General features: G+C 40.2%; 1 protein-coding gene across 6 annotated transcripts; it reads right to left on the minus strand.

Moving 5' to 3' along the window:
- Window positions 1–217: 217 nt before the first annotated feature.
- On the minus strand, window positions 218–24,482 carry LOC128139755 (uncharacterized). Of its 6 annotated transcripts, none has more exons than XM_052782602.1 (8): window positions 24,372–24,482; window positions 13,020–13,141; window positions 11,768–11,906; window positions 10,839–10,915; window positions 8,984–9,094; window positions 4,622–4,728; window positions 3,165–3,255; window positions 218–1,675 (listed from the first exon to the last, which is right to left on the minus strand). In XM_052782602.1, the coding sequence occupies exons 1-8, from the start codon at window positions 24,466–24,468 to the stop codon at window positions 1,559–1,561; spliced, it is 861 nt and encodes a 286-aa protein (XP_052638562.1). In that variant the 5' UTR covers window positions 24,469–24,482; the 3' UTR covers window positions 218–1,558. The 6 variants fall into 6 exon arrangements, with proteins under 6 accessions (XP_052638562.1, XP_052638561.1, XP_052638564.1 ...); XM_052782601.1 differs by having other exon boundaries at window positions 10,794–10,915; XM_052782604.1 differs by having other exon boundaries at window positions 10,794–10,915; window positions 11,768–11,925.
- Window positions 24,483–24,769: the final 287 nt, after the last annotated feature.

Genomic DNA, 24,769 nt, shown 5'->3' on the forward strand with positions numbered 1-24,769 from the left:
TTATACACTCCAAATTCAGTCACAGCTTCCACTGTACTGTACTGATTACTATAGTGCTCATTTCCTCATTCTGAATTGCATATGCATTTCTTTTCTCATTTTTTATTCTCTCCTTGTTAGATCTATTAGCCTTGCACTACCTCCACCCCATTGCTTAGCCTCTCCTAGGTTCCCTTTATAGGGACATTTGTCTCATTGACAACAAAGTAATCAACAGTTCAGTTATTGTACTTTAATAAAATAAACATTTTAGAGAAAAGCTTTCCATCTTTGTTCATTTTTAAATGCATGAAGAATAGATTCACACAGTATTTGGGCAGCGGTTCAGTATCATTCAAGTTAAAACGTCCTCCTCCACTCCAAACAGACCATGAAAAATAAGACTTCTTAAAACTCACTATCCTTTCTACAGTACCATTTGCTTACTATGTTAGTGGGTGCCTAATGGCCACTGCTCCTTTTTGCTTACAGCATATACTATCAAGTTCACTGACCTGTAAATCATTTGAAGACTGAAATCCAATTTAAAGTTTTCCCATTTGCACTAGACATAAGTTGTGTAGCAAACTTTTAGACACTAACAATGCTTCTAAATTCACAATGCACTTAGTCCAAAACTCCTAGTATTTTTGCACTTGGATTGTTAATGTTTGCTAAAAACCATAACGTTCTTCAGCTGACTAAAAGCTTCACATCCTGAGAATGTAAAATCTAAATATAAATGTGGTGGGCGTATGTGGATCTTTTCTCTCTGAGGAGGCTCTGTTACGAATTTCCAATGTTTTACGCCACCACCAAGCCTCTGCTAAGCTGTGACACCTGTTCAGAATTTTCAGCTTCTTAACCCCTTATTACACTTCCTACCATGCCCAGCAGAAGTGCAGAAAGTGGAACAGAGTTCTGTCGTCCCAGACTTGCTGTATTAATTTTCAATGGCTCCTTGGTGTCTTTCAGTATTTTACATTAATAGCCACATTAAGGACAACTAAATGGAAGGACTTGCTTCTCATAACTGATGCCAGTAGATGCTCTAGTTATCAAGCAGACCCTGGAAAGAAAACCTACAAATTCCATAGGAGGAACATTAAAGATAATGCTGTTAATAATAAATATTATTACTGATAATAATAAATAGTCTATACCAAAACAAACCAGCAAACTCTAACGTACTGCAGCTTTTAATTAACATTATGCTAAATGCGTTCTTATCATTCACTTTAATAGATTCGCTATTCTTAGGTTTGATATATTTAGCAAACATGAGCAGTGCACAATGCTAGTGAACAAAAATTCTTCTAGCATCAGTATGTAGCCACTTTCTAACATTTCTGCAAAAATTAAACCATAAGGCTATCTCTTAGTTAAAAGTTAATATACTTCTGTTGAGACAGAATGCCTCCATAAGAAAACTTGTTTCAAAAGACTTTTTCATTACAAACCACAGATTCGACTCAGATTAATTACAGTAAGAATTTTGACCTGATTTATTCATACAAATCAATCCAAATTCATTTTAGGTCCAAAATATTACAATGATATCAGTAAATTTTTGCAGGTACTAGAGAATCTTGTATAAATGTATTTGTTCAAGTGCTTCTCTGTCAACATCCTTTTCCATATACACATCATAGTTTAGCTCCATCTCTTTGACCCATTGGCTGAGCTGTATGTCTGTCTGAAACAATGAAAACAGATCCTTATATTAACACAATGTTGAGAAACACAGCAGGAGTTTCAAGGTCAGTACAACATTAAGAAGGCAAGACATAATAAGAGAGATTAGTCATTCCAAATTACGCAGCAATGATAAATTCATTTCTGGAAATGCCATTTAACTTAAATAGCAGAGAATAAAGATAAGTTTTAAAAATTATCTCAGTCAGTAGTCTAGATGTTTTGCTAGCATGTTACAACCACTTCTCTATATGCATTTGTATAAGCCTCAAGCAACCTGATCAGAGGGCAACATTCTGACAGAAGTGTTGAGGGAACAGCTAACTGTACCATGGAAGAATCACAGGTACTTTCTTGTTTTACACCCAGGGAGTATTGTATTAAGGCTACAAAGGGCTTCTCAGCTGCTGTGTAACTACTGCCTGCTCCAAGAAAAGGTTAAATGATACCATTGCTGCTCCTGGGGCTGAGGATCTATTTCACCCATCAGCATATAGGCAACAAATGATTCAATTTCTCTAAAGCAGACTACTGTGGCAAGCAAGCCACTTTATAAATAACGTTGTCATGTATAATCTGAGTTTGTTTCCTAACTAAAGCCAGCCCACATAATTTGTCTAGGCATCATACACATAATAACTGTAATCTACCAATGACCTATGGCAGAATGGACACAGAGCAGAGGTTGGTCCATTGGAAGCGGTTACTACTCAGGGAACAGCAGCAGCAACACAGGGCGTTCAACATCTTTGAAAGTTGCACTGTTGTCACGTTTGTTTCCAACTGCAATTTAAAGCTATGTCACTGATCCAAGATGCCTGCTGGCAATCACTTGGCTAGTTGGGAGACCACATCTCTCCCTAATCTGTACTCCTAACAGCTCATACTGGCATCTTATGAGTCATTTTCTGTGCTGACAGCAGGTCAGAAGACAAGAGTATCCTCAGGGATGATCCTTCTTTAATATGCCCCTTTCTCCCACTGGCTTAACAAAACAGTTTGTCATGTTTCAAGGCAATGCACAAATGTAGAGCTAAATAGAGAAAACATTTCAAGGTTTTGCCTCTAGAAGTTTATAAATACATCTGTACTTCTGAGGTTCTACCCCTATACCTGGAAGAAGTCTGATGGAAGTCCATATGATTATCACAAAACTTACTCATACCATAATATGGCTTTTTGTGTTTTGTTTCTTTTACCCTCACAGCTAAGGCATTGTTAATAATACGCACAGTAATACAATGATTCATGCAGCCTATTGATATAGGCTGGGATTTCAATTTTACAGGTGGGGACAATCAAAGTACAGGAAGATGTGTTGGCTGTCAACCCGGAAATACAATCCAGAGTCCTACATCTTTTAATCTATGCACAAAATAACACATCCTTCCTCACAGCAATCCTGGCAAGCAGCTAACCTCAACTACAGAACTGCCACTTTCATAGAAAGTGACAAAATGTGTTGGCTAAAACTGGCTGAGGGAACTTACCTGGAGCTTTGAGAGCGATTCTTTAAGGCTTGGAACTGTCACTAATAAGGACCCTCTTTTCCTTACATTACAAGCAATAAATTCCCAAGCTCTGAAACATATTTAAAAGTAGGTCACCAATTTTTAGTAAGAAACCCATATTTGATATAAAATGAATCTAACACTTGTACAGTTTAGTGGCCGGAGGTAGGCTAAGCTTAAAGACTTGCTATACATGCTTATCAGTCGCTATTAATATCTAAGCAAATATCTTTGTATGAACAAAATCAAGCTTCATATTAAAAACAGATGGAATACATGGTCTTACAATGTTAAGATTTTGTAACTTCTTAACTCTGATACGTATATGCTTGTCAACACCTTCACTTTGGACTAGGATTAAACAACGACATTTAGTCCCTTTAAACTTTTGAAGAAAACACAGTCTCTGAGCGCACTGTTTTATTAAGCTTAACAACAAGCTGCTCTTTACATACATACTTTGCAGTCGTGACAAAATATTCTCTTAAGACATTAGCAATCGGAATATTTAAATATAGCCCCCAGCATTCATTTTTTTCTGATTTTGCAAGTCAGATCATTTCTCACAGCACAGCAATTCAGACTAAAAAGAATTTAATTTCCAGCATTCTTCAGATGTCATTTGTCTTCATGGTACTAATGCAACATTAAACCAATACTCCTGAGTTCTTGAAGAATCAAATGAATTCTCAGTCATGTGCCTGGAAACAAATCTCCTGGCAATTTGAAACACCCACTACCCTTCACCCATCCACTCTGTGCCTCTCTGGTTGACATTACCACCTGATATCAAGGGCAGTAGGGCAAGCCTTAGCTGAAACAGCTAGCAAATGTCACACTGTTGGCTGGGATGGTAGAGACACAGGCACTCTTTCTTTTTGACTGCCCATTCTAAAGGCACAGTAACTTTGGATGGTGAAGTTATTTATGTTTTAAACTGATAATGCTGGATTAGCAAAACCTCAGCTGTGAGTGTCTTGCACCTGAAAGAGAAGAACCTTAGCCACGTATTTGTTTGCTACCACATCCTTATGAAGATCTATTAGAAATATCATTAATAACCATGTTTTGCAGTGCATCTATATTAAAGCTCTGACACCCACAAGTCAGTGACCTCTCTTCTTTCTGAAGATTAAGCTTTATGCTGATATAGTAATTTCAGATCCTTTAACAGCAAGATACTATTTTAACAGATCAGTACAAGGATTCAGGGCAAGATTTGGGTAAACAAAGCACCAGTGTTTAGTGGGTTTAACAATAAACAACTGCCATAACACCTTAGCAGTTAACACCTAAGTGTAGGCAGTTTAAAACAATTTCCTTATGTAATTTATGTATGTGACTTCAAAAAGCACAACCTTAAGGTTTTCCATAACTAACAAGGTTACACACACATTGTCAAAGAACTAGATAACTTGTTTGGACACATAGCTTACCTGGCCTGTTCCTGTCTGTCAAGAAAATATTCAAAGACATTATTCATTACAACAACATCAGCCTTCTGAAGAAGTGAAGCCTGAGTACAGATGTCTGCGTGAACCACCTGAAGGAGAAAAATTTCACAAGGCATAAATTAATTTAAGAGACAAATACAGCCTTCAAGTAGCCATGAAGCTTGACAACCTAATACAGCACCTGCTACCACCATTTTGAACCAGTCATAAAAAAGGGTATTTCACTGGCTTTATAGTAGATAAAACTGTAGTAAATAACCAGAATAAGCTTTAAAAAATTAAAGAATAAAAATCAGATTTATCTCCTCTAATTAAAATATTTGATTCATTATGTTAAGTGAAATAAACTACATCTGACTTTTGGTCTAGGACACTGTGTGCTATAAAAGAGGAGATGATGTATGTGATGGCTGTTAACATTTCACTTATCTATATTTTATCACAAATGCTCATTGATTTCAGGAAAGGAGCTAAGCTAGCTAAAGCTTTTTGAGGATATTAAAAGGCATCTCACAGGTTCAGTGGGTTACTAAAGGATTACAGCTAGAAAAGACACTACATACAGACCCAGGTTTGACAGCTGAATTCTCATGACACGTACTGGGATTAGGAATGCCGGAAAGGCAGGATGCTCACAGTGGCACTGAAGGACAGCAAGTGCTTTACCTCACTAAACAACTACCTCTCCAGTCAGCATAGGAGCTGGTTTGATTTCATCTACCTTCACCTACCAGAAAGGATATTAGCGCATCATGTCATTTTCAAACAGGTGAGATCATAGTGACAGGAGAATAGGGATGCTCATTAACACTGACAAAATGTGTTTGATTTCCTCTTAAACATGGAGAAATACCATCACATCCCAAATCTGAGGAGAAACATAAACATCTTTTGAAGGGATAAGGGAGAGAAAGCCAGTCTGAATATTACTTGCATTCCACAAATTTTTTTGAAAGTGCATCCCTATATGTTAAAAATGGACAGAAAACCTGAGCAACTTCTTTTCTTTCCTGTGTGACATATTACTAGGTTGTGCTGGGAATATACTAACCTGATGGATTCAACATTTCACATTTTGTCAAATCCTTCCAACACTGGACAGATGTAAAAAGGAATTCTTAATTCTGACAAAGAAGTTGAATGTTAGTATAGAAGATCAAAAACACTTACCTGTTGAAAAACGTTTTGCCCACTTAACATATCAATACTTGTCGGAAGGGTAAATTATGTATTCCTCCTCATAACAAACACGCAAAGCATGCTGGTCTGACTGACAGAGGAAACAGGTACTACCACCTCTGCAACTGGTAAGAGTTCAAGTACGGAAAAGATGACGAGTTGCCACAGTTTATGACTGTGGTTCATGCTATCAGAATGCATTACAGCAATAGCAATTATAGCCAAATATTTCAATATCAGTAATAACAGAAACAAAACTCTACCGTTCATAAAAAATTAGGCATCACAGCATTTCATCTCTGAAACCTATATTCCACGGGTTTTCTGCAAGTGCTCCAAATCAGTAAAATAAACAGCTTTATCTCCTTAAACACATTACTATGCCAAGTTGTTCACTACTGCCTGTAGTGAGTGGAAAGGAAGCAACTGTGTTCTTGTACCTTACCCAGAACTGGCAGGTTAGTGTTTGAAGGCTCTATCTCACTGAGAAATAGGGACCGTTTAGTTGTCAGAATGACTAGTCAAATTTCTACTTTCAACTCTAGTGTGTGGACATCTGAGCTATTTATCCACTAGTTCATGGAAGTTAGAGCTTTTTAGACAATTAAGATTGGCGATAATTTATCTTAAAACAGTGCACTGTAAACTGTAGCAGTAGAAGAGCTGATTAAGAAGTTCAACCATTCAGGCAGCAGAGAAAGACGACAGACCACTCAGGCCACCATCAGCAGTCCTAAATACAGTGGGTCCTGGTTGTCAACTCATGTCTTCTGCATAAAGCCACTGCTAGCTGTAGATTAAAATGAAAGACCATAAACTGGGGTGGTAGAGATATTATGGACACAGGCTTAACTGCTGCCCTGTTACAGGGGCAACAGCCTCCTGCAGTGGGGCAGGACAGACAGCTAGGGGCAAAACAAGCCTCAGCTAGATCTGCCAGAACTCATGTATTGGAACCCAGATTTACCTAGACTGTAAGTGGGATTTGGCTCACTACTTCTGAGGCTAGAAGACATTTTACTTTACTGTCTTATTTTCAAGGGGCAGAAATAACAAAACCACAGATTTTCCGTAGAAAAACCTGAGCAGCAGTCCTTTAATCCAAACACATGTGACTGGTGGCCTGTTCCACCAGTGGACTTCTTGTAGCACAAGAAGTCATGATTAGCACTACATTTTCTTAAGGCCCTACTAATGGCAGTCCTAGTATTTTAAGCCTCAATTCAGAAAGATGCTTAAACTACTGGGAAACTTTGAACATGCGTTGATGTTTCCTTGACTTGAATAACACTTAAACCTTAACTTAAAATTAGTCTGCATTTACAGAGTAGGTGACCATTCCGACTAAAGTGACCTAAGCACCTCATTCTCCCCAAACACATCCTCATTCCTATTGGGGAATGTTGGACCACATAAGCACAGGTGGCGGCACCATGAGCCAGACCCAGGTATTGCTCCAGCCAAAACACCACTTTTTTGCTCAGTTCTTTTTCAGCTGGACCAGCTCCCTGACCCACTTGGCTGTGTGCTGGCACAACAGAGGAGGCAGCAACTGATTTTAAAACTGCTCTGTTGCCCAATGGAATACACACCAAGGCTTCATGATTACAGGCAATTTCTGAATGAAGGTCTCAAGTTTCCTAAGATCTGTTGAACTGTTTACTTTCCTCCCAGCATTTAAGTGTTTGCTCAAATGGCAAAAGATGCTTAGCAACTTTCTATGTACTTTAACAAACCAAACATTGACCAAAAAACCACAAGCTTCACTCAAATTTAGCTACTATAGACATCATTCCACACTGCTGTCTTTTGGGAACATGCTCTAATAAAAACTCAGAATATCCTGAAAAAACAATTGTTATTTAAGAAGGGTCTCTTAATAGTTTTTCAAATTAGTGTCATTAATTATTATTAGCAACAGGATTCTGACTATTTTTCAAGCTGGTATGTATCTCTAGAGAGGATTCATTTGGGGGTGAAATAAAAATCTAAAGATTGAAATGTTCAAAGCAGTGTGATAACAGGAGTCACATGACTAAATTAGCATCTAATGAGACTCAAATAGCTAAGTCCTCAGGCACTGCTTTGAAAACGTATTATCTTCTTATCTTTATGCTCTGAAATGAATACTTCAGCAGAATTACAAGGTGTGAAGGAAAAACAAAAAGGCTTATATACAAGGTTGAAAAGCATGCATATAGATCTCCAGCTCCACTGAATTAACTTGACAGAGTTCCTAACTGCACTTTCAGTCTCACCACAATAAAGTGTTATGAACACAAAACATATGCAAAAACCAAAGGTTATGGATAAACTGGCAGCAACTGGGATTGAATCAGGCAACTCAATGATACTGCTTACTCTGTCTTAAATATTTTATGTTTATTATTTCTTTCCAGTTTAAAATTGGTTACTTTAATTCCCAAGAAACTACTACACCCAGCAGTTTGTGTGACTCCATTCAAGTGCATACACCTGTGCATCCATGACAGGATTAAAGCCAGTATTCTACCCAGCATATTCTACTTACCAATTTTTGCTGGTAACAAAATAACTGGTATTCCCCAAAAAGGAAAAAAAATAATTTTTTTTTCTCATTAAAATAGTAGTCATTATTTCCATAATGGGACTAGGGAAATAGTTCCCATAACAGTATCGCATTATTTGGAACTCATTTTATTTGTGGAAGGTACATATGCACTGACATTCCAAGAAAGGAAATACTAATAGCCATAAGTTCTTTAGGTATTCTTAGATGCAAATTTGCAAATCCTACAAACATCTTTCCGCTAACATTAATGAAACACAGACATTTAGTTTTGTTATTCATAACAGAAAATCTTATGGACTCAGTTTCACAGAGGTTAGTGGCAATAATGTCATTGATTTCACTGGGAGAAACAGCCAAGATATATCTGTTTTGCATGAGCCAGTAGGTAAGTCCACTCAGGAAAAAGGCTAAGCAATTCAACATGTTATCATATTTTTCCCTCTTCCCCTCTGCTATGAGATTTTTTTTTTTTCCTAATGCAAAGCCTTTGTTTAGGACCAAAACAAGCAAAGGCAGAAACTTCTCAGAATGCTGATTTACCAGCCACTCACATAAACAGGATAACTAGCACAGAGTGGTTAAAAATACATACACTAAACCACGTATTTAGTTACCTTTATTCTGTCAATGAACTGGTATTTTGTAATCATCATTTCTTGCAACTGGCAAAAGTCTGCATTCATTTCTACTCCATACAGTTGGGATGCTGAGCTATAAAGATAACCCTACATTAGGAAAAGGAAATTTAGTAACTGTGATGCCTTTCAAACAAATACAAAAATTTCAATTAAAATGGAAAAAATAAAACACAGGTTAAGATTAAGAAAGCATTTAAAACAGCAAGTTGAGAAATGTCTTTCAGTGGACATGATGTTTTTCAGAGCTAAGCCACTGATCTGGCAATTCCCACTTGTGTCTCACGAATTTTAATAAAAGATCCAAAATGACACGTCAAAATAATAAAAAGGAAAGCTCCAACTTCATTTCAATTGCAAAACAGATGGAAAATGGTCTAAGAAGGAAAGTGTGAAAGGAAAAGACTCTGCACATTTTTGTTTCTTGGGAGAATGGAAGAAAAAAATAGCAAGAGGAAAAAAAAACACCCCAAAAATAAGACATACACATAGTCAAAGTGAATGAAAATGGAGGACAATGTACCAGTAATATAATGGGATATTTTGGTACAGAGTCTTTGTCAGCACCTCTAAGTATTGTGTTACTGCCATTTTCAGGTGCTTCATACAGGTACATATGAAAAAAGATAAATTATCCCTTAATAATAAGCCCAAAATAATGGTTCCGTTTCGGACTGAGATTTTGGAAAATTGTTGGAGATGTTAGGAAAAAAAAAGTACCAATACTTGAGCCTACAGGGCCCTAATGAAGATATTGCTTTAAGTGCTATTGTCTCTGCTGAACACCATAATTACACTTTGCCAGCAATGGCAAAGGCAAACAAAGCTAAAGATACAGAATATCTGAGATATCTATCTACTACAATCTAATTATTAATGTTTTCTGAAACCCTTCAACTCAGAGTAGAAAAGCAACCTGTGAAGGTGAAGTCACCCCTCCTCCAATACAAGCCAAGAACATGATTAAAAAGGAGAACTCCTTTTTTAAAACATTTCCCCTGCTTTATTTGAGACTATCTTCTACTGTAACAATACAAGCATTTAAGTACTCCAAAACAAATTCAGGCTAGCAAAAGTGTTACCATTTAAGGACCCAATGCTGCAAATATTTACAAATGGGAGTAAATTTCCTCATTTGAGTAGTCCCAAAATTAGATTATTCAGATGAGTAAAATTACATGCTCAAGTGTTTCCAAGATTGAGCCCTAAACAGCCATTGACTTTTGTAAGAAAGTTGTAATGTGCGTTTTGCATTGCTGTTGGCCATATGTTCCACCAGCCATGCCAAAAGCAATCAAAATTGCACTCAAGTTTCTCGATGAAGTATTTTATGTGCATTTTAAAACGCAGAGCAGGACAATATGCTTTTGGAGACAAATTCATATCAAAGTCTTGCTTTGTATAATTCAACAGTTTGTCACCTTCATAAAGGAATTTAGCGTAACTAAACTATATATAGACATGGTCAAGACATAGAGGACAAACTTACTTATGAAGGAGAGACAGAGCAGGAACTAGCAAAAGAGCAGCATGTGTGACAGCAATATGCTACTCTGTTGGACAACAGACTTTTCCTCTCCATAAGCAAGATCATTTGTATTCCCTCTTGTGAGGAACAGAGCAAGAACTGAAATCGCTAGTAAACAGCACCTTATACTGTTCAATGACTCAGATCAGAGGTGCCTCTCAGAATGACCCGTCCAAGATGGAGTAATGAGAGTAGGCAGTCAGAGAAGAGGGAAAATGTTTGTCACAGTAATAAAATATGAATTCCTGTGCTGGAAGTTACCGCAAATAGCACTGCACCAAGCCTGGAGCCAACGTCAACCACTACCTTTCCTGTCAGGTCAGGCAGTACATGTTGATAAAGAAACTTCAGTTCCATGAGGGAAAAGGAATGCGAAATAAACTCTGGGAAATAAGAACAGAACAAAGGTGTTGGGTGGGCAGTACTAACTACTGTATTACTAACCAATGAAATATTAATCTGAAGACTTATCATCGCTGAAAACCTGTATGGTTTCCTGCCTGAACCAGTGTTGGGGACCCTGGAAAACCAGGGTTTGCAGATTGGAGGTAGCTTGCCAAGTAGTCTGTCCCGAGCCTGGGGATTCCTTCCCTTACATGGAGAATTTTGAAATCCTTCATGAAACTGAATTACCTTTTTCTGCACAGTGACATATATTAAAGAGTTCAAAACAAAGTAACTTGGAATTGTTTAAGTGAAAAAGGAAACATGGTACCTAAGGCTCAACTCAATCCATGCAAACCTTTTTATGGGCAGATACATTAATAGCTTGAATTTCAACTCCAAGGTTTTAAGGAACAGAATGTTCTCCATATAAACCATTCCTCCTTCAATGCCTGGGCTATACTGGCGACAGCACTGATCTGTACCACACCACACACAAGCTTTAAGACAGATGGTGCTTTTCAGCGTGCAAGAGGAGACTGAGGCTACCGCATGGACCTTTACAGTATTGTCTTCCTCTTGCACCTTCCTTTTCAGTGGTACGTAGCCCTGCCTCCTTCCCTGCCCAGTTTTTGTGGGCAACTAGTGTCACTCATACACTGCAAATTAATTCAACTTACATGTGTAGGAATCTCCTTCCATTGGTTATGGGAAATAATTCTGGCCTGTGTGCTGCACCAGTCTGGACAAAGTCCTCCAACAGCTGGATGTTGTGTTGTCCAGCTGAGTCACTGCACAAACCAGTTTAGTTAAACTGAATTTGTTTCTCGTGTTCCCAAAAGAGCACTTACCTAAAGATGCAGTCTTGTATGAGCCACACTCTGTGCAGTAGCTCCTACTCATTTTTCCCTCCTCACACAATGAATCAACAAAATCATCATCATAAAGGAATGCATCAACATGAATCATGGGCAGTGGATGCTGGTGTATCTGAGAAGAGGAACAAAACCTAAGAAAGGCATAACCAAGTCTCTTAATTGCACCTACACTGTTAACACAGTTAATTGCCCCACCACCCTACCTTTCCCAAAATCCCCGAGATCCAAGTTTTTCCCTACTCATAAGTTACAAATCAAAATTAAACCACAGAAATCCTGCATGTAAACTGGATCATCAAATTCCACTGAAATAACCAGTAAGTGGAAGTCAACAAAGGAAAGCAAGCTGGTTTCGACAGCTGAGTAAGAGACCTGCTGTGAATTTTGTCTCCTTAGTGCTTGCTTGGCTACAGAGGGGATACAGGGTAAAGGAGGTTTTTTCCTCTTCCACTTTAATGAGGAGAAAGTAACTTAAACTTAGGAGAAAGGGCAATTTTGCTTCTCAACTTCAACTGTCTGAATATTTTCATCTTCATGCCTTATGCCTCAATCTAGAAACACCCCTGATTAACACGGGTGTCATTTTCAATCAAAAGTACCAGTTGGGATGCTTGCCTTCTCATCATTTCAAGGGGTATAATCTTCATCCTCCTACTCCTCTTTCCTCACTCTCCCAGGCTTGCTGCATGTGGCCAATCCACTCTTCCTGTTTAAGCGCCACACACCACTTTTCTGGGAAAACGCGTTAACTTTCCACCTATACTGACAGCTGAAGTAGAAAAGGTGCTCTCCCCTCCCACAGGACTCACAGCCCACTTCTTTCTGAGCCATCAGAATCTGAAAAGAGCTGGAAATCATTTCTGGGCTGCCCACGTTATGGCAACAGCAAAACACTGGCCCTGTATTTCTGTTTTCTTTAAGGGGGCTGTTAGAGTCTATTATGGAGCTAGCATTAAAGAATCACTGTGACAAGTGCCACACCACACAGAATGAAAGCTATGCCAAATAACTTGTGATCAAAGTATTAAGAACTATGAAGCAACTTTCTTCAACTTTCTTGGGGTCACACAATCATGCAGCAACAGACCTGAGAACCAAACTGACATTTCCTATACCTCAATCCAGTGCTCATTCTCTACTATGAACTACTGCTAAAACTGAAATCAGCATAGTCCCCAAATAAATTATGTGGTTCAGCAAAAGGAGACCATAACAATCAGCTTACTTTCTGAATAGCTTGATGTTCTGAATTAAACATTGCCTCGATGGGTAAACGATTCCGCAAATCTTCAGCGATATTTTTGAGCACAACATCATTGTTACTCACCACAAGCTCATCAAAGTCATCTATAAATCAAGACAAACAAAAACTCATGAACAATCATATGTAGATCATGTGGGCTAAGTGATGACCAGTACAATACAGTTGCAAGACATAAACAATACCAGATGTCTAAGGTTTTTATTTGCAATGCATTTTTCAGCCTTTGTTAGCTTTTCCAGCCAATGACAGATTTGGATTGTAATAACTTTGCCACTTAAAATAAACGTAGAGCTTTTTTGAAATCTCAAATTATTTTCATATTTATAAACTTATAACTCACATATGATGGTCTGGGCTGCCACCAAAGTGATACTGTTTCAGCTTAAGATATAAAAACATCAAAGACGTTTTTGAACTATTGGAGAAATTACAAAACTCATAGTTGCCTGAATGCAGGCTTTTTTTTTTTTTAATACAAGTTTCTTTTTATACATACCATCTTTCTAATAAAGTGGTTACAAAAAAATCAGGGATAATGCACAGTTCAACAGTTCAACTTACAATACATTTTACATGACTTAAACTGAAATATCAAAATATTTCAAATGTGAAAGAAAATAGGAATGGATGTAAAACAGTACATTTTTGCAAAGCCACACTGTACATTCTTGCTATTTTTCCAGGATATCCCTGCATTACTTTAACACCGTTTTACCTTTTTCTTTTTTAAAAAAAATCTAGAAAAAAGATTGAGCGGGAACCTTGGGAAGTCACCAATCCTTTCTTCTTCCAAGGCTGAATCAATAATGTGTCACTACTTCTCCAAACTATTCTTTTAAAAAAAGATTGTTAACACTGGAGACTCCACAGCCTCCCTTAGCAATCTATTCCAGTGCTTGACTACACTTACTATTAGAAAGGAATACTTTTCTTAGTAACTGCTCTATATTTCCTCTGCCAGTTTAAACTCAGTACTGTCCCACTTGCAATGGAAATAGAAAAGTTTGCTCCTCTCCTGTATATAGCAACTTTTTACTTCTTTGAAGACTTATCATGTGTCCCGTCAGTCTTCTTTTCTAGAAGAAACAAGATCCAGTTATCCAGCCCTTTCCTGCATTTTTTCTAGGAATCTGATCATTCTCATCACTCCCCTTTGGATCTTCTGGACTCCCTCATCCTTTATGAGCTGCAGTATTGAGTACTAGACACATTACTCCAGCTAAATGTTTACTTGCACTAACCAGACTTTTCACACGTTGCAGCCAACATCCTGCTTACACACCCCAGTTTCATATTAGCTCTCTTCCCAGAGTATGATGTTCCTAGCTGACATTCAGCATGAGATCTGCTGTACGCCTGTGCTCTGTTCCTTTTCTGTTACATTTTCCTCAAAAGGATGACTAGATGAAATTCCTTTTTGTCTGGACACTGCTCTGAGGACACTGAACTGGTTCTAAACAAAGGCCAAAACTACATACCTGTAAAAGAAACAAAACCAACACAACAAAAAGCAACCATAAACCTAATCCTGAAAAATATACCAAACCCATCTACTGATTCTTGTCTAAAAATAGACATGTTTGTCCTCTCTTCCCCAACCCTTCTGGTTTGTTTCTTGTTCTATTTAGACTGCCACCATGTTGAGCATGGAGTGTGGTTTTTACATGTATGTATATCACTCACCAAAAGATCTGAGAGCTTTTAGACGTGTTTAAAGAAGTTAATGTTTGTTAGCATTGCTGTCCCAGGTGGGAACATTAGTACAGACAACCTTGATGGCAAGCAGGTTCAAAATAAATCTGTAAAACATCCTACAAGCTTCTCTATGCTAATATACTTAATCTTTCCTGTGGAACACAGGCAATGCTAGAAACAGCGAGAAATTTTAAGGCTAGTATAAGAAACAGAGACCAGGTAAAACTTTTAACTATGAAATGCTTCTGAAATGCTTTTTGCTTAAGCACTCTAGTGAGAACAATGATTAGAGAAACCTTCATTCATTAGTGCAAGACACTCTCTTCTTAAGAGTGTAAATGTAAATGGTTCTTTCAACATGTCCCCAAACTGACTCCAATAGATAATCCTGAATCCCCCCTAGTAAGCAGCAGAAACTTCAAATCATCTGGATTCCCTTAACATATATTTGCTTTATTATTTATTAAATGTATAGCAGTAATGCTCCAAGGCCCTGATGGGCACAATACCATTGGTAGTTGTTATACAACAGGAAGACAATTTGCTGTTCCAAAGAGCTCACAGTTAAGTTCTCCAGAACCTCAGCTCCTAAAGAGATGCAGACTTTGCATTGAGGAACACAGGAGGGATAGAGGCAGCAGCTGCAACAGCAGCAGCATTAACAACACAACAGGTGCAATGCAGCAGCTCCAGCTTGTCAGCATTTTAATTTGAAACCTCTAATGAGCACCCCATCTCCTGTTAAACTCGCGGTCCATCCAACAACTTGCAGATTTGTTACAAACATCCCAGAAGCAGTGAGTGATTTTTCTGATCAGCTCAGGGAAGATTTCTATGGATGTGACACAGCACAGAAGTAAACCAGAGATTATGGGAAGGGAAGGTGGACAGATTTAACTGTTGCTTAACTGGGACCGTCAGCACCATGACAGGCCCTCAAGTGCAAAAGAGCCAGAGTTTGCTGAGGTGGATAACATCTAAGGAAGCAAGGAGAAAAATCGTGCTACAGACAGAATGAGCGAGTAGAAAGCTGATATTAGCAGCTGTACAGACCAGTGCCTGTGGGCAATAAGCCCCTACATCTGGCACATGCTTTAAAACAATACTATTACTATGCAAGAGAGCTCATCCAGCTGTTATACTGCCTGTTAAGAGTATCAAATTCATATATAGCATTTAATGAAATGCAGGAAGTGTTCATGGACCACCAGGCCAGCCACATCACACCACAAATGCAGAACTTCAGCTCCCTTTCTCCCAGAACTGGTGCGTCAATAGGATCTGCTCCCTCATGGCCTGAGTGACCTTTTCTGGCCAACATTAGCAGCGGACAGCTCTCTAGGCTATTCAGTGTCCCAGCTCTACAGTAGAGAAATGGATACTTTCAGTGGGACACAGGTAGCACACCCATCTTCCTCAAATCCAGAACACCCCTTCCCTGCCTTGACTTCCATTTTTACAATACTTGTCACAACACTGACCATCTTACACGGGGTTCTGAGCTCTTCTTACAAAACAAACTATGACACACAAGAGTCAGGTCCTAAGGAAAAAACTTAAAACACATATGCAGCTCAAACAAAAAACTGTTGAAACACTGATACTGAAAAAAAAAAACAATGAATGGAAATGCTCCTTCCCAACTATTAGTTAATACTGTAAAGCATAAACATGCAGGAACAAAAAACAGAGAAGGAGGTTTGAACACACTCCTTCCAAGATGACAAAATGGCAGCTTCAGCAGAAGCTGCGCATGCAACGCTCTGCACTTGCGTGTATAGTCTGTGATTGGGAGAGTCACCTCATTCCTGTGAAAGCAAGAAACAGCAACAGCTACCACAATAACTCATTTACTTTTGCAGTATGTAAATATTTATAGATTGCCATCAAGTACAGAACACAGGTGCCAAATATGAAAATATGCATTTCTGCCTCTGCCCGTACAGTTTTATCAACTCCACCCTTGTGTTTAATAAATTGTTCGCTCTTGAGAATCTCAGTATTGCCTTACAAGGGATCTTCAAAGAAGAAACAAAAATAGAAAACTGTTTTTTGTATCATTTTAGTGCCTGTTATATATATCTGAAATGGAGAGTATGCAAACCAACCCCTGTGTTTGTTGAACAGACAACTAACCAGGAAAGAACCGTACAGTTCATGGAATACTGCAAGATGAATCACAATCATTTGTTTATGGAGGAAGTCTGAGTGCATAGTGTTTGTATTTTACTTCAAAAACCGGTTCCACTGGATCCACTCAACATGCATTTATAAAATTTAATTAACACACTGCAAAAAGCCTAATTAACACCCTGGTGCTGCTCAGCCTTTCTGTGCAAATGTAACACAAGTTAAGAAAACATCACAAAGCCTCACACAGGATAGAGAGCACCGCTACACCAACATCTAAACATCCTGGCACTGCGAAATACATGACTGAAGACAAGCAATGTATGATTTCCAAATGACAACAGAAGATTACGTCAGGTGGACAGAAGAGGATTTAGCAAAGGCAACCATAACAGCAAGCACCTTACGGTCTTCTAGACATATATTCAGACTCTCAGAAGTAAAAAGCAAATATTAGCCTCCATGTTACTTAATACAAGGTTAATTTAATCATTCAGTGTGTTTTAATGACACTGAACAAACAGGTCAAGGAGGAAACCCCACATCTCTAAAACCTTACTATCTCCTTTTTTGGGTAAACAATTTGAGAAGCGAACTGTGACCTCAGTATACCAACTTCTTCAGGAACTCTAAATACTATTTCTACCCCTAAGCATACTTAGCTGTTGGTAGAAAGTAATCAGCTTTTTCCAATAGGAATACAACCAGAGTTTATTCGTTCTTTAAGTCTTTTACATTCATAAATTGAAAGAAGCTTCAAAGTTAAATTTTAAACAAGGTAAGGCACACACCTATTTTACAATCACTAGTTTTACCCACCATTATTAAGTTTCAGTGACTAACAACTTAGAAGTACCTGGTATTCTTGAGACCTCTCTCGCAGCAGTATCATTTGTCACAACAAAGAAAACTAATGCCAACTCCCAAAGTTGGTGATTCATCAAATTACATCCCATTTTAGTTTACCAAACAACAGGGTAGTGGAAAATATTTTTGGTATGGCATAATTTTAACAATGAAATATATTCCAGTTAATGTGGCTCTGCAACGCTATTTTGATCTCTTCTGAAATGGTATTTTACTTGGGTAAATCACTTCTACCAATTTGGATATGAAGCCTTGTACTAAACTGCTTTTTCACACACACAAAAAAATTACATATTATACTTGTTACATTGCAGAAACCCATGCTTTCAATCTTTTAAAGTGACTCATTCCATTTTAGTTCCACCTGCAGTGACAATAGTACTGAAAAGAAACATCAAAAACCATTTCCTGTAAAGAGTCAAGTTTTTTCTTATACTATTTCCTATTCTTGTCTTGTGAAAATCATCATCTGATAATTTTACCTAGCAGGTTTGGGAACACAATAATGCCTAGATCATAAAGTACATAATAGAAAAAGCTGGACAAACGTGGTCTGTTCCTAAGAGTATGATGAGAAGTTTCTTCTCCATATGCAGAACACTGTACTAAAGCAGCATGTCCACTGTGGTCTGGTTAAGTTAATTTTGTTGGATACCCCTCCCTCACTGCCTGTTAAAAGCCTGAACTTACAGCACTGACTTCCCTCAACTTTCAAGTCACAAGCCTAAATCCTATATCAACCTCTTAAAAAGTTGCTTTGGTCCCAGTACAAGTGAATCCACAAGAAAAAAATTAATTTGTACTTAATTATATGTCATTTATCCTTAGAGGATTTGCAACAGTTTATTATTCAATGATTGTTTTGAGTAATACATCACTGTATGAACAATCAGCAATTCAGACCAGTACACCACTTTGAAATCTTAGCTTTATATTTAAAAGTTTCTAGTGGAATGCATAGAATGGAAAAAGTTTGTAAGATTGTTTTATTTTACTGTTACATGACTGAAAAAAAATTAAAAGCTAGTATTAGAACAGTCAGTTTTAACCTTGCTGAAAAAAATATTTTTTTAAATCTCTTAGACTCCGCAACAGTACATGAGAAACCATAAAGGGTCTTTTTATCACCTTATCTGTGCTTCACTGACATGAATTGAGATAGGCTTTTGTAATCTGCATTAAAGCTCTAAGTACAGCAAAAGTGTTCAGTAGTTGCCAGTAAGTAGAGTGGTTTGGTGACTTCAATCTCAAACTTGAAATTAGGATTCCTGTATTTACTCTGCCCGATTCCTGTATCTCTGTCCATGTATTCAGATAGCTTGATCAATTCTGCTTTCACTGCTTATCTTCTCCAGCACCCATTCTTACCAAATGCAACCTCTCCTGCTACTGAAAAGTCTTAAGAGTTTGGGCAGTGGAGAAGCGAGAGAGAATATGACCATGCACACGTTTATAGAGAAGCTACACATCAAATGCCGAGATCCAACTGAGGGGGATCTTCAGGGGGGGTTCCCCAAGTGGTTTGAATTAGCTCTTGGGCTTCACCCAAGTTTTCTTAGCCAGAACTTCTGGAACGTGGTTATTGCAGAAGGATATTAAAGCATTAATCATCCTATTATAAAAATGTTCAGTTAAGACACCAAAAGTTCCTGTTATTCTTTCCAACTCTTATTATTTCATTTTCTTTGAGATCTAAGACTAACTCAAAAGAAAAGCTGGAATGCAAGTCACCGTGAAATGACGTACATTTCACTGCAGTGTGTGGGAAGAACTGGCCGATTGCGAAACAGCAAGGCAGTGTTGCTAAGCAGCTGCTTTAAAACAGTAATGTCTTCTTCCATCATACGTAAAGATATGGAATTTCTAAAATTTGCAATACCAAAAAAAAAAAAAAAAGCATGACTAGTTATTCTGTATTCATACAAAGAAGAAAATGAATAGCATCTTGCATACACTTACATTCCCATAATTACTAATGAAGATTAGTCAGAAATCATTAGAGAACCTGTTCAATGTTCTCTCAGTTCCACATACATCAGAGTCTTTACTTCAGAGAAGATAGCTTGCTTTACTATAAAGTAATTTGGATCTTCCATGGAAAAGTTTCTCAATAACATTCCATGCATACAGCATGCGAGTCAGAAAACACGAACTAAGTTAAATTAATAAAAGGGCTGTCTTTGCGACAACACTAATCCTAAAGGGCAACCACTTTCAGCAGGGCTTTACTCTAAGGCTGCATGTACACTTTACTTGAGAGAGGAAGAAAGCCGATTTAGTGGCTATAGCTAACACTGGAATCATGCCCAGTCCTCCTCAGCTGGAAGTAAAACTATAAGCTCAACATCTTGACAGAAGCAGGAATAGGATGGCAGTAGGAGGTGGAGGGGAAACCCACACACCACAGAAAAACAACTTGTCTGTGAGGATGCCATTTTTGTTTCCATTTATCCTATCCTTGTTTGCTTACAGTTTTTTCATTCAGAATATTATCCCTCCCATCCCTACAACTTTTAAAATTTTGTTCATCAGAGGTTTGTTTCTTTCCTACATCTGTATTGCCAAAGACTAGGCTTTTATTTCTGTGTGGTACAGAGATCTGGTAACTTTTTAGCATCTCCCATAAAACTGTTTTCACTCTGCACAGAAAGAACCCCAAATTTCCTAGCTATATTCAGGGTACAGCAGCAGAAACCTCAGTACCAGCTCCTCACTAGCCTCTGCCCAACCACCATTAATTATTACAGCACTACCTGGGTGTTACAATGGGCAGTGTAATTACTCAAATGCAACAACTCTGAGGGGAAAAAAACCCACAGTAAAAGTTAGTGTCAGTATGAAGCCACAGAAGCAGCTCAGAGAAATAATACAAAGAAAAGTGTCATCAAGAGTGTTGTTTTGGGGACATCACCCAAAATATCTGCAACTTTGGGGAAACTGCAAAAAGGGTAAAGGAATGTGACCTGCTGGACAAATGCCTCTGCTTACTTACTGTTCAATGCTGCAGGAAAATAAAAACAGTAAGAGAGAGAGGTATCTCTTCTACTCTAGTCCTGTACTCACTCAGGGTGAAGAAAAAGAAAACCGGAGATAAACCAGAAGGACACAGCCATTCAGAAAAAGCAGGGTAGAAAAACATAAACAGGTTAATGCCCAAAGAGGCAATGAAATATATTAATTGGATAACAATGAAAAGTTCTTACAGATAGGCACAAAGCTTTCTAATTCCCTCTCCTCTACCATACACCTACATGTACACATATATGTACATTAGAGGGGGAGACTGCAGCACCTCAAGATAGCACAAAAATTGGGCAAAGATTAATACCTTTACTTAAAACATCATGATCAACAGATTCAGAAACTGGTAACTTCTACAAGCAGTAGCATCAGACCAAATTCTATAGGCTCTAAATTTCTCCACAAATGTGGCAATCTGGGAAATAAAATGAGCCTAAGTCACACATGTCCCAAATGACATATCTGGGAACAAATATGGTTACCTATAGCTTTATACTGCATCAGCACTTGGCAAAACACAATCAAGAACTGTAAGGAAATGCCAAAGATGCAGATGCCCAAAGTACAACTTCATTTCTCAGAAAATAAATAAATAGCATCCAGTCACGACATTAACAGTGATAATGTTTTTCCTGAAAAAGAGAGAAAATTAGTATAAATTACTATCAGAGCACAAGCCTGTAAACAAAGACAATAAAATATCATGGATAAGAATCCTGAACCGAAAAAGATTCTGACGATGGCCTGTCAAGTAGACTACAGAGATGAAATTAAATTCATTACTTCAGCTGCTTGATCCTGATTGCCCTATGTATCCTGATCTGCAGCATATGAGCTAAAAAGTCATTGAAAGGCAACTACTAAACTAATTATGTTAGTTTTAAGATGATGTACATAGTGAAGCAGCAGCAATCAGCACTGATGCAAACAACATAAAAATGGAAGGACACAGATTGCTCAGATGTACCAAGCACAATGTAGTTCAAAATTTGGAACCAATCTACACTTTAGCTTGTATCTTAATTACAAAGAGTAAATATGAAGCAAGAATATATACTTCCTTTCACTGAAAGACTTAGGCACAGATCTAGATCATTAAAGTTCAGAAAAAAATATTTGAGGTATCATAATCTAATAAAGGCTAGGAACCATAGCCTACTTGTCATTCACAGAAAACTATCTATCTATGAGAATTTTTGGAAGCTGTAGCATAAAAAGAATAATTTTAAAAGTAATTCATTGACAAAGGATTTTTGCAAGTCTACATAAACTATGCCATTGGCTAAAAATTCCTATGGTAGAGGTAAAGCATGATCATAGAATTAAAGTGGAGAAAATAGTAAGTATGTGTTTCTTAACTGACATTTTAGCATTTTCAAGTTTCACTATTAAGTTCCCATGTGCTTTACTGTATTTGTAAAGGAGGCAGTAAGCTGAGAAAGCCATATATGCACACCACACAAACTAATGTAGTGTAGAAGGAGCTGTAACGATCTACGTTAAGTGAACAAGCAGTATGAATGATTGCGTATGAAATTCAGTGAGATTTTTAAATTAGAGCAAATTGGATGGAAGAAAACCACTTCTAACAAGATTATTTACAGTTACCCAGGCATCATGTAGCAAGCAGAGCATGCTACTGCATCCAGACATGGACTCAAAAAGAAAGGGATGAAATATTGCTTCATAGCAGACTGCTCTACCATTATGTCTATACAGACATATGTGTAGACATACACATATGTGTGTATATACAAGTGTACATACACACACACAGAGAAAATGTTTAGTTACAATTAACACTAACTACACCCATTGAACTTCGGCCTTCAAGTCTTAGGGAGTCCCATCCCTGCTCTAATTGTGAAGGCTGACTCGCAGATGCTCTGAAACATCTGGCAATGTCTTTCCTAGGAAAGAACCCGTTGGGGTGGGAAAGCTGCGTGCCCACCCAAGGAGGGCAAACGCTCTGTTCCCAGCTGGTTCCTTTCCTGTGATGCCAGTAGAGGGACCGCTCGGCCAGAGAATGATCTTCCCCACCTCCATCCGAGTGGCCCTGGGACCTGCAAACCACAGGGCAACACTGAGATTGCAGTTCCAAGTACCCGAACAGCTGGACAACTTCTAGGCGTCATAGCTGGCCTTTGTGCAACAGTCTCCATACGTTTGCTTATGAAGATGTTTCCACCCTGAAGTGGAAGTGCTGCAACAAAAGAACCGAACAAGAATAACCCTAGCACAACAGGGCATGACTTGGGGAAGTAATCTATCGTATGACAATTTTTTCCAACCCAACGCGTGATCACCAGGGAGCAGGTTTACCGTCCCAACAGGCAATGATTAATAAACAGCACGCACACTTATTGGCTGCTTGAGACTGGATCAAAGGATCGGGGGGCCTTCAAGATTCTTATCTGCAATGGCAAAGCGCAAATATACCCACAGACTAGACTAAGCAGCGTTTAGTTTATTCAGCATGGCGCTACATGCCTACAGCTTTAGTGCACTGTCTATATTCAGATTTTCCATGCCATCTTTTTGTTCAGGTGCAAATTAACAGCTTGTGCACTGTAAAATTATACTGAGGCACAAACAAGAAAGTGAGCAGAAAATGAAGTTAACTTAAGATGACATTAAGCGGGGAAAGTAGTGTTTGCAAATTAGCTCAACTCGCTATTTTCAAGCTTCTGAGAGGTTGCTGTGAAGATGCGTGAAGTTGAACAAGACAAGACCAACGTCTCGAAATCTCTAGATGCACCAGGAGCAGAGTGCCTCCGTATGACCTCTGACGTTTCACACTGGGGAGTTTAAGAGGTGACCACCCCAGCCATCCGTCCCGCTCTTCTGCCGGGAGCGGCCCTCCCCACAGCACAGCCGGTAGAACAACCGCGACCCTCCCAGCCCTGAGCATCCCATCGGCTGCAGTCCAGAAGGACACGGCAGCCTGCTGGCTACGGCGGCTGAGAAACGGGGGCCGGTGCCCACGGACAGCAACGGGCAGCTTCAGGCACAGCAACCCCCGCTTAAAGTCGGAGAGGGCGGGCGGCATCAGGCGGGCTGCCCGCGCCACGGCTTCGGGCCCCCCCCGACCACTGCCACCCACGCGGCTGTGCCGCCGGCTCCCTGCGGCTACGGCGGCCCCGCTCCCGGGCGGCCCCCTCGCCCCGGCCAGGCGGCTCCGCTCCCGGGCGGCCTCGGGCGGGGGGGCTGCCGGCCGCGACGCGCCTCGGCGGGCCCTGTCGGCCTTGTGCCGCCGGCAGAGCCCAACGCCTGCCCGGGGAGCGGAGCGCCCCAGCCCGGGCACGGCTCCCCTCAGCCCGGCGACCGTTAGGCGGGCACGCACTCGGCCGCGCGGCGGAGGGACGCCGCTCCCTCCCTCCCTCCCTCCACACACACGTCCCCCGCCCACCGGGCGGGACGGACGCCCGCCCGCTCGCTCGCTCGCTCGGTGCCAGCACCGTCACGGAACGGGGCAGCTCAGGCCCGCTACGACCAGCCGGGCCTCCCCCCGCAATCGGGGCCCGCCCGCGGGGCCCCGCCAGCTGCCGGGCGGCGGGCAGCAGCACCCGGAGTGCAGCACCCGGGCCGGGCCGCGCTTACTGGTGTTGCGCATCCAGTGCAGCAGGCGGGGCAGGTCGGCAGCGCACGTGCCCCGCACGGCGGCCAGCACCGCGCGCCGCGCCCCCTCCAGCTCCATCGCGCCGCGCTGCGCCGCCGCCACCGCCGCCGGGGGGCGCTCCCCGCCACCGCCTGACGCGCGCAGCGCCTCGCGCCGCGCCTGCGCGGGCCGCCTGCCGCCGCCTGCACCTGTCCCGGGCGCAGGGTGCCGGGGGGAAAGCCCCGCCCTCCGCGCGCACCGACGGCCCGGGTGCGCATGCGGAAGGGCGGCAACCGCCCGGCGGGGGACCGTCACGCACGCCCGGTCTGGCCGCTAGGAGCCCCTTCTCTGCGCATGCTCAGGCTGACGGGCCTGCTGCTGGCGCCGTGCCCGGTGCCGC

The sequence above is a fragment of the Harpia harpyja genome, chromosome 3 (genome assembly GCF_026419915.1).
Source record: "Harpia harpyja isolate bHarHar1 chromosome 3, bHarHar1 primary haplotype, whole genome shotgun sequence".
NCBI lineage: Eukaryota > Metazoa > Chordata > Aves > Accipitriformes > Accipitridae > Harpia > Harpia harpyja.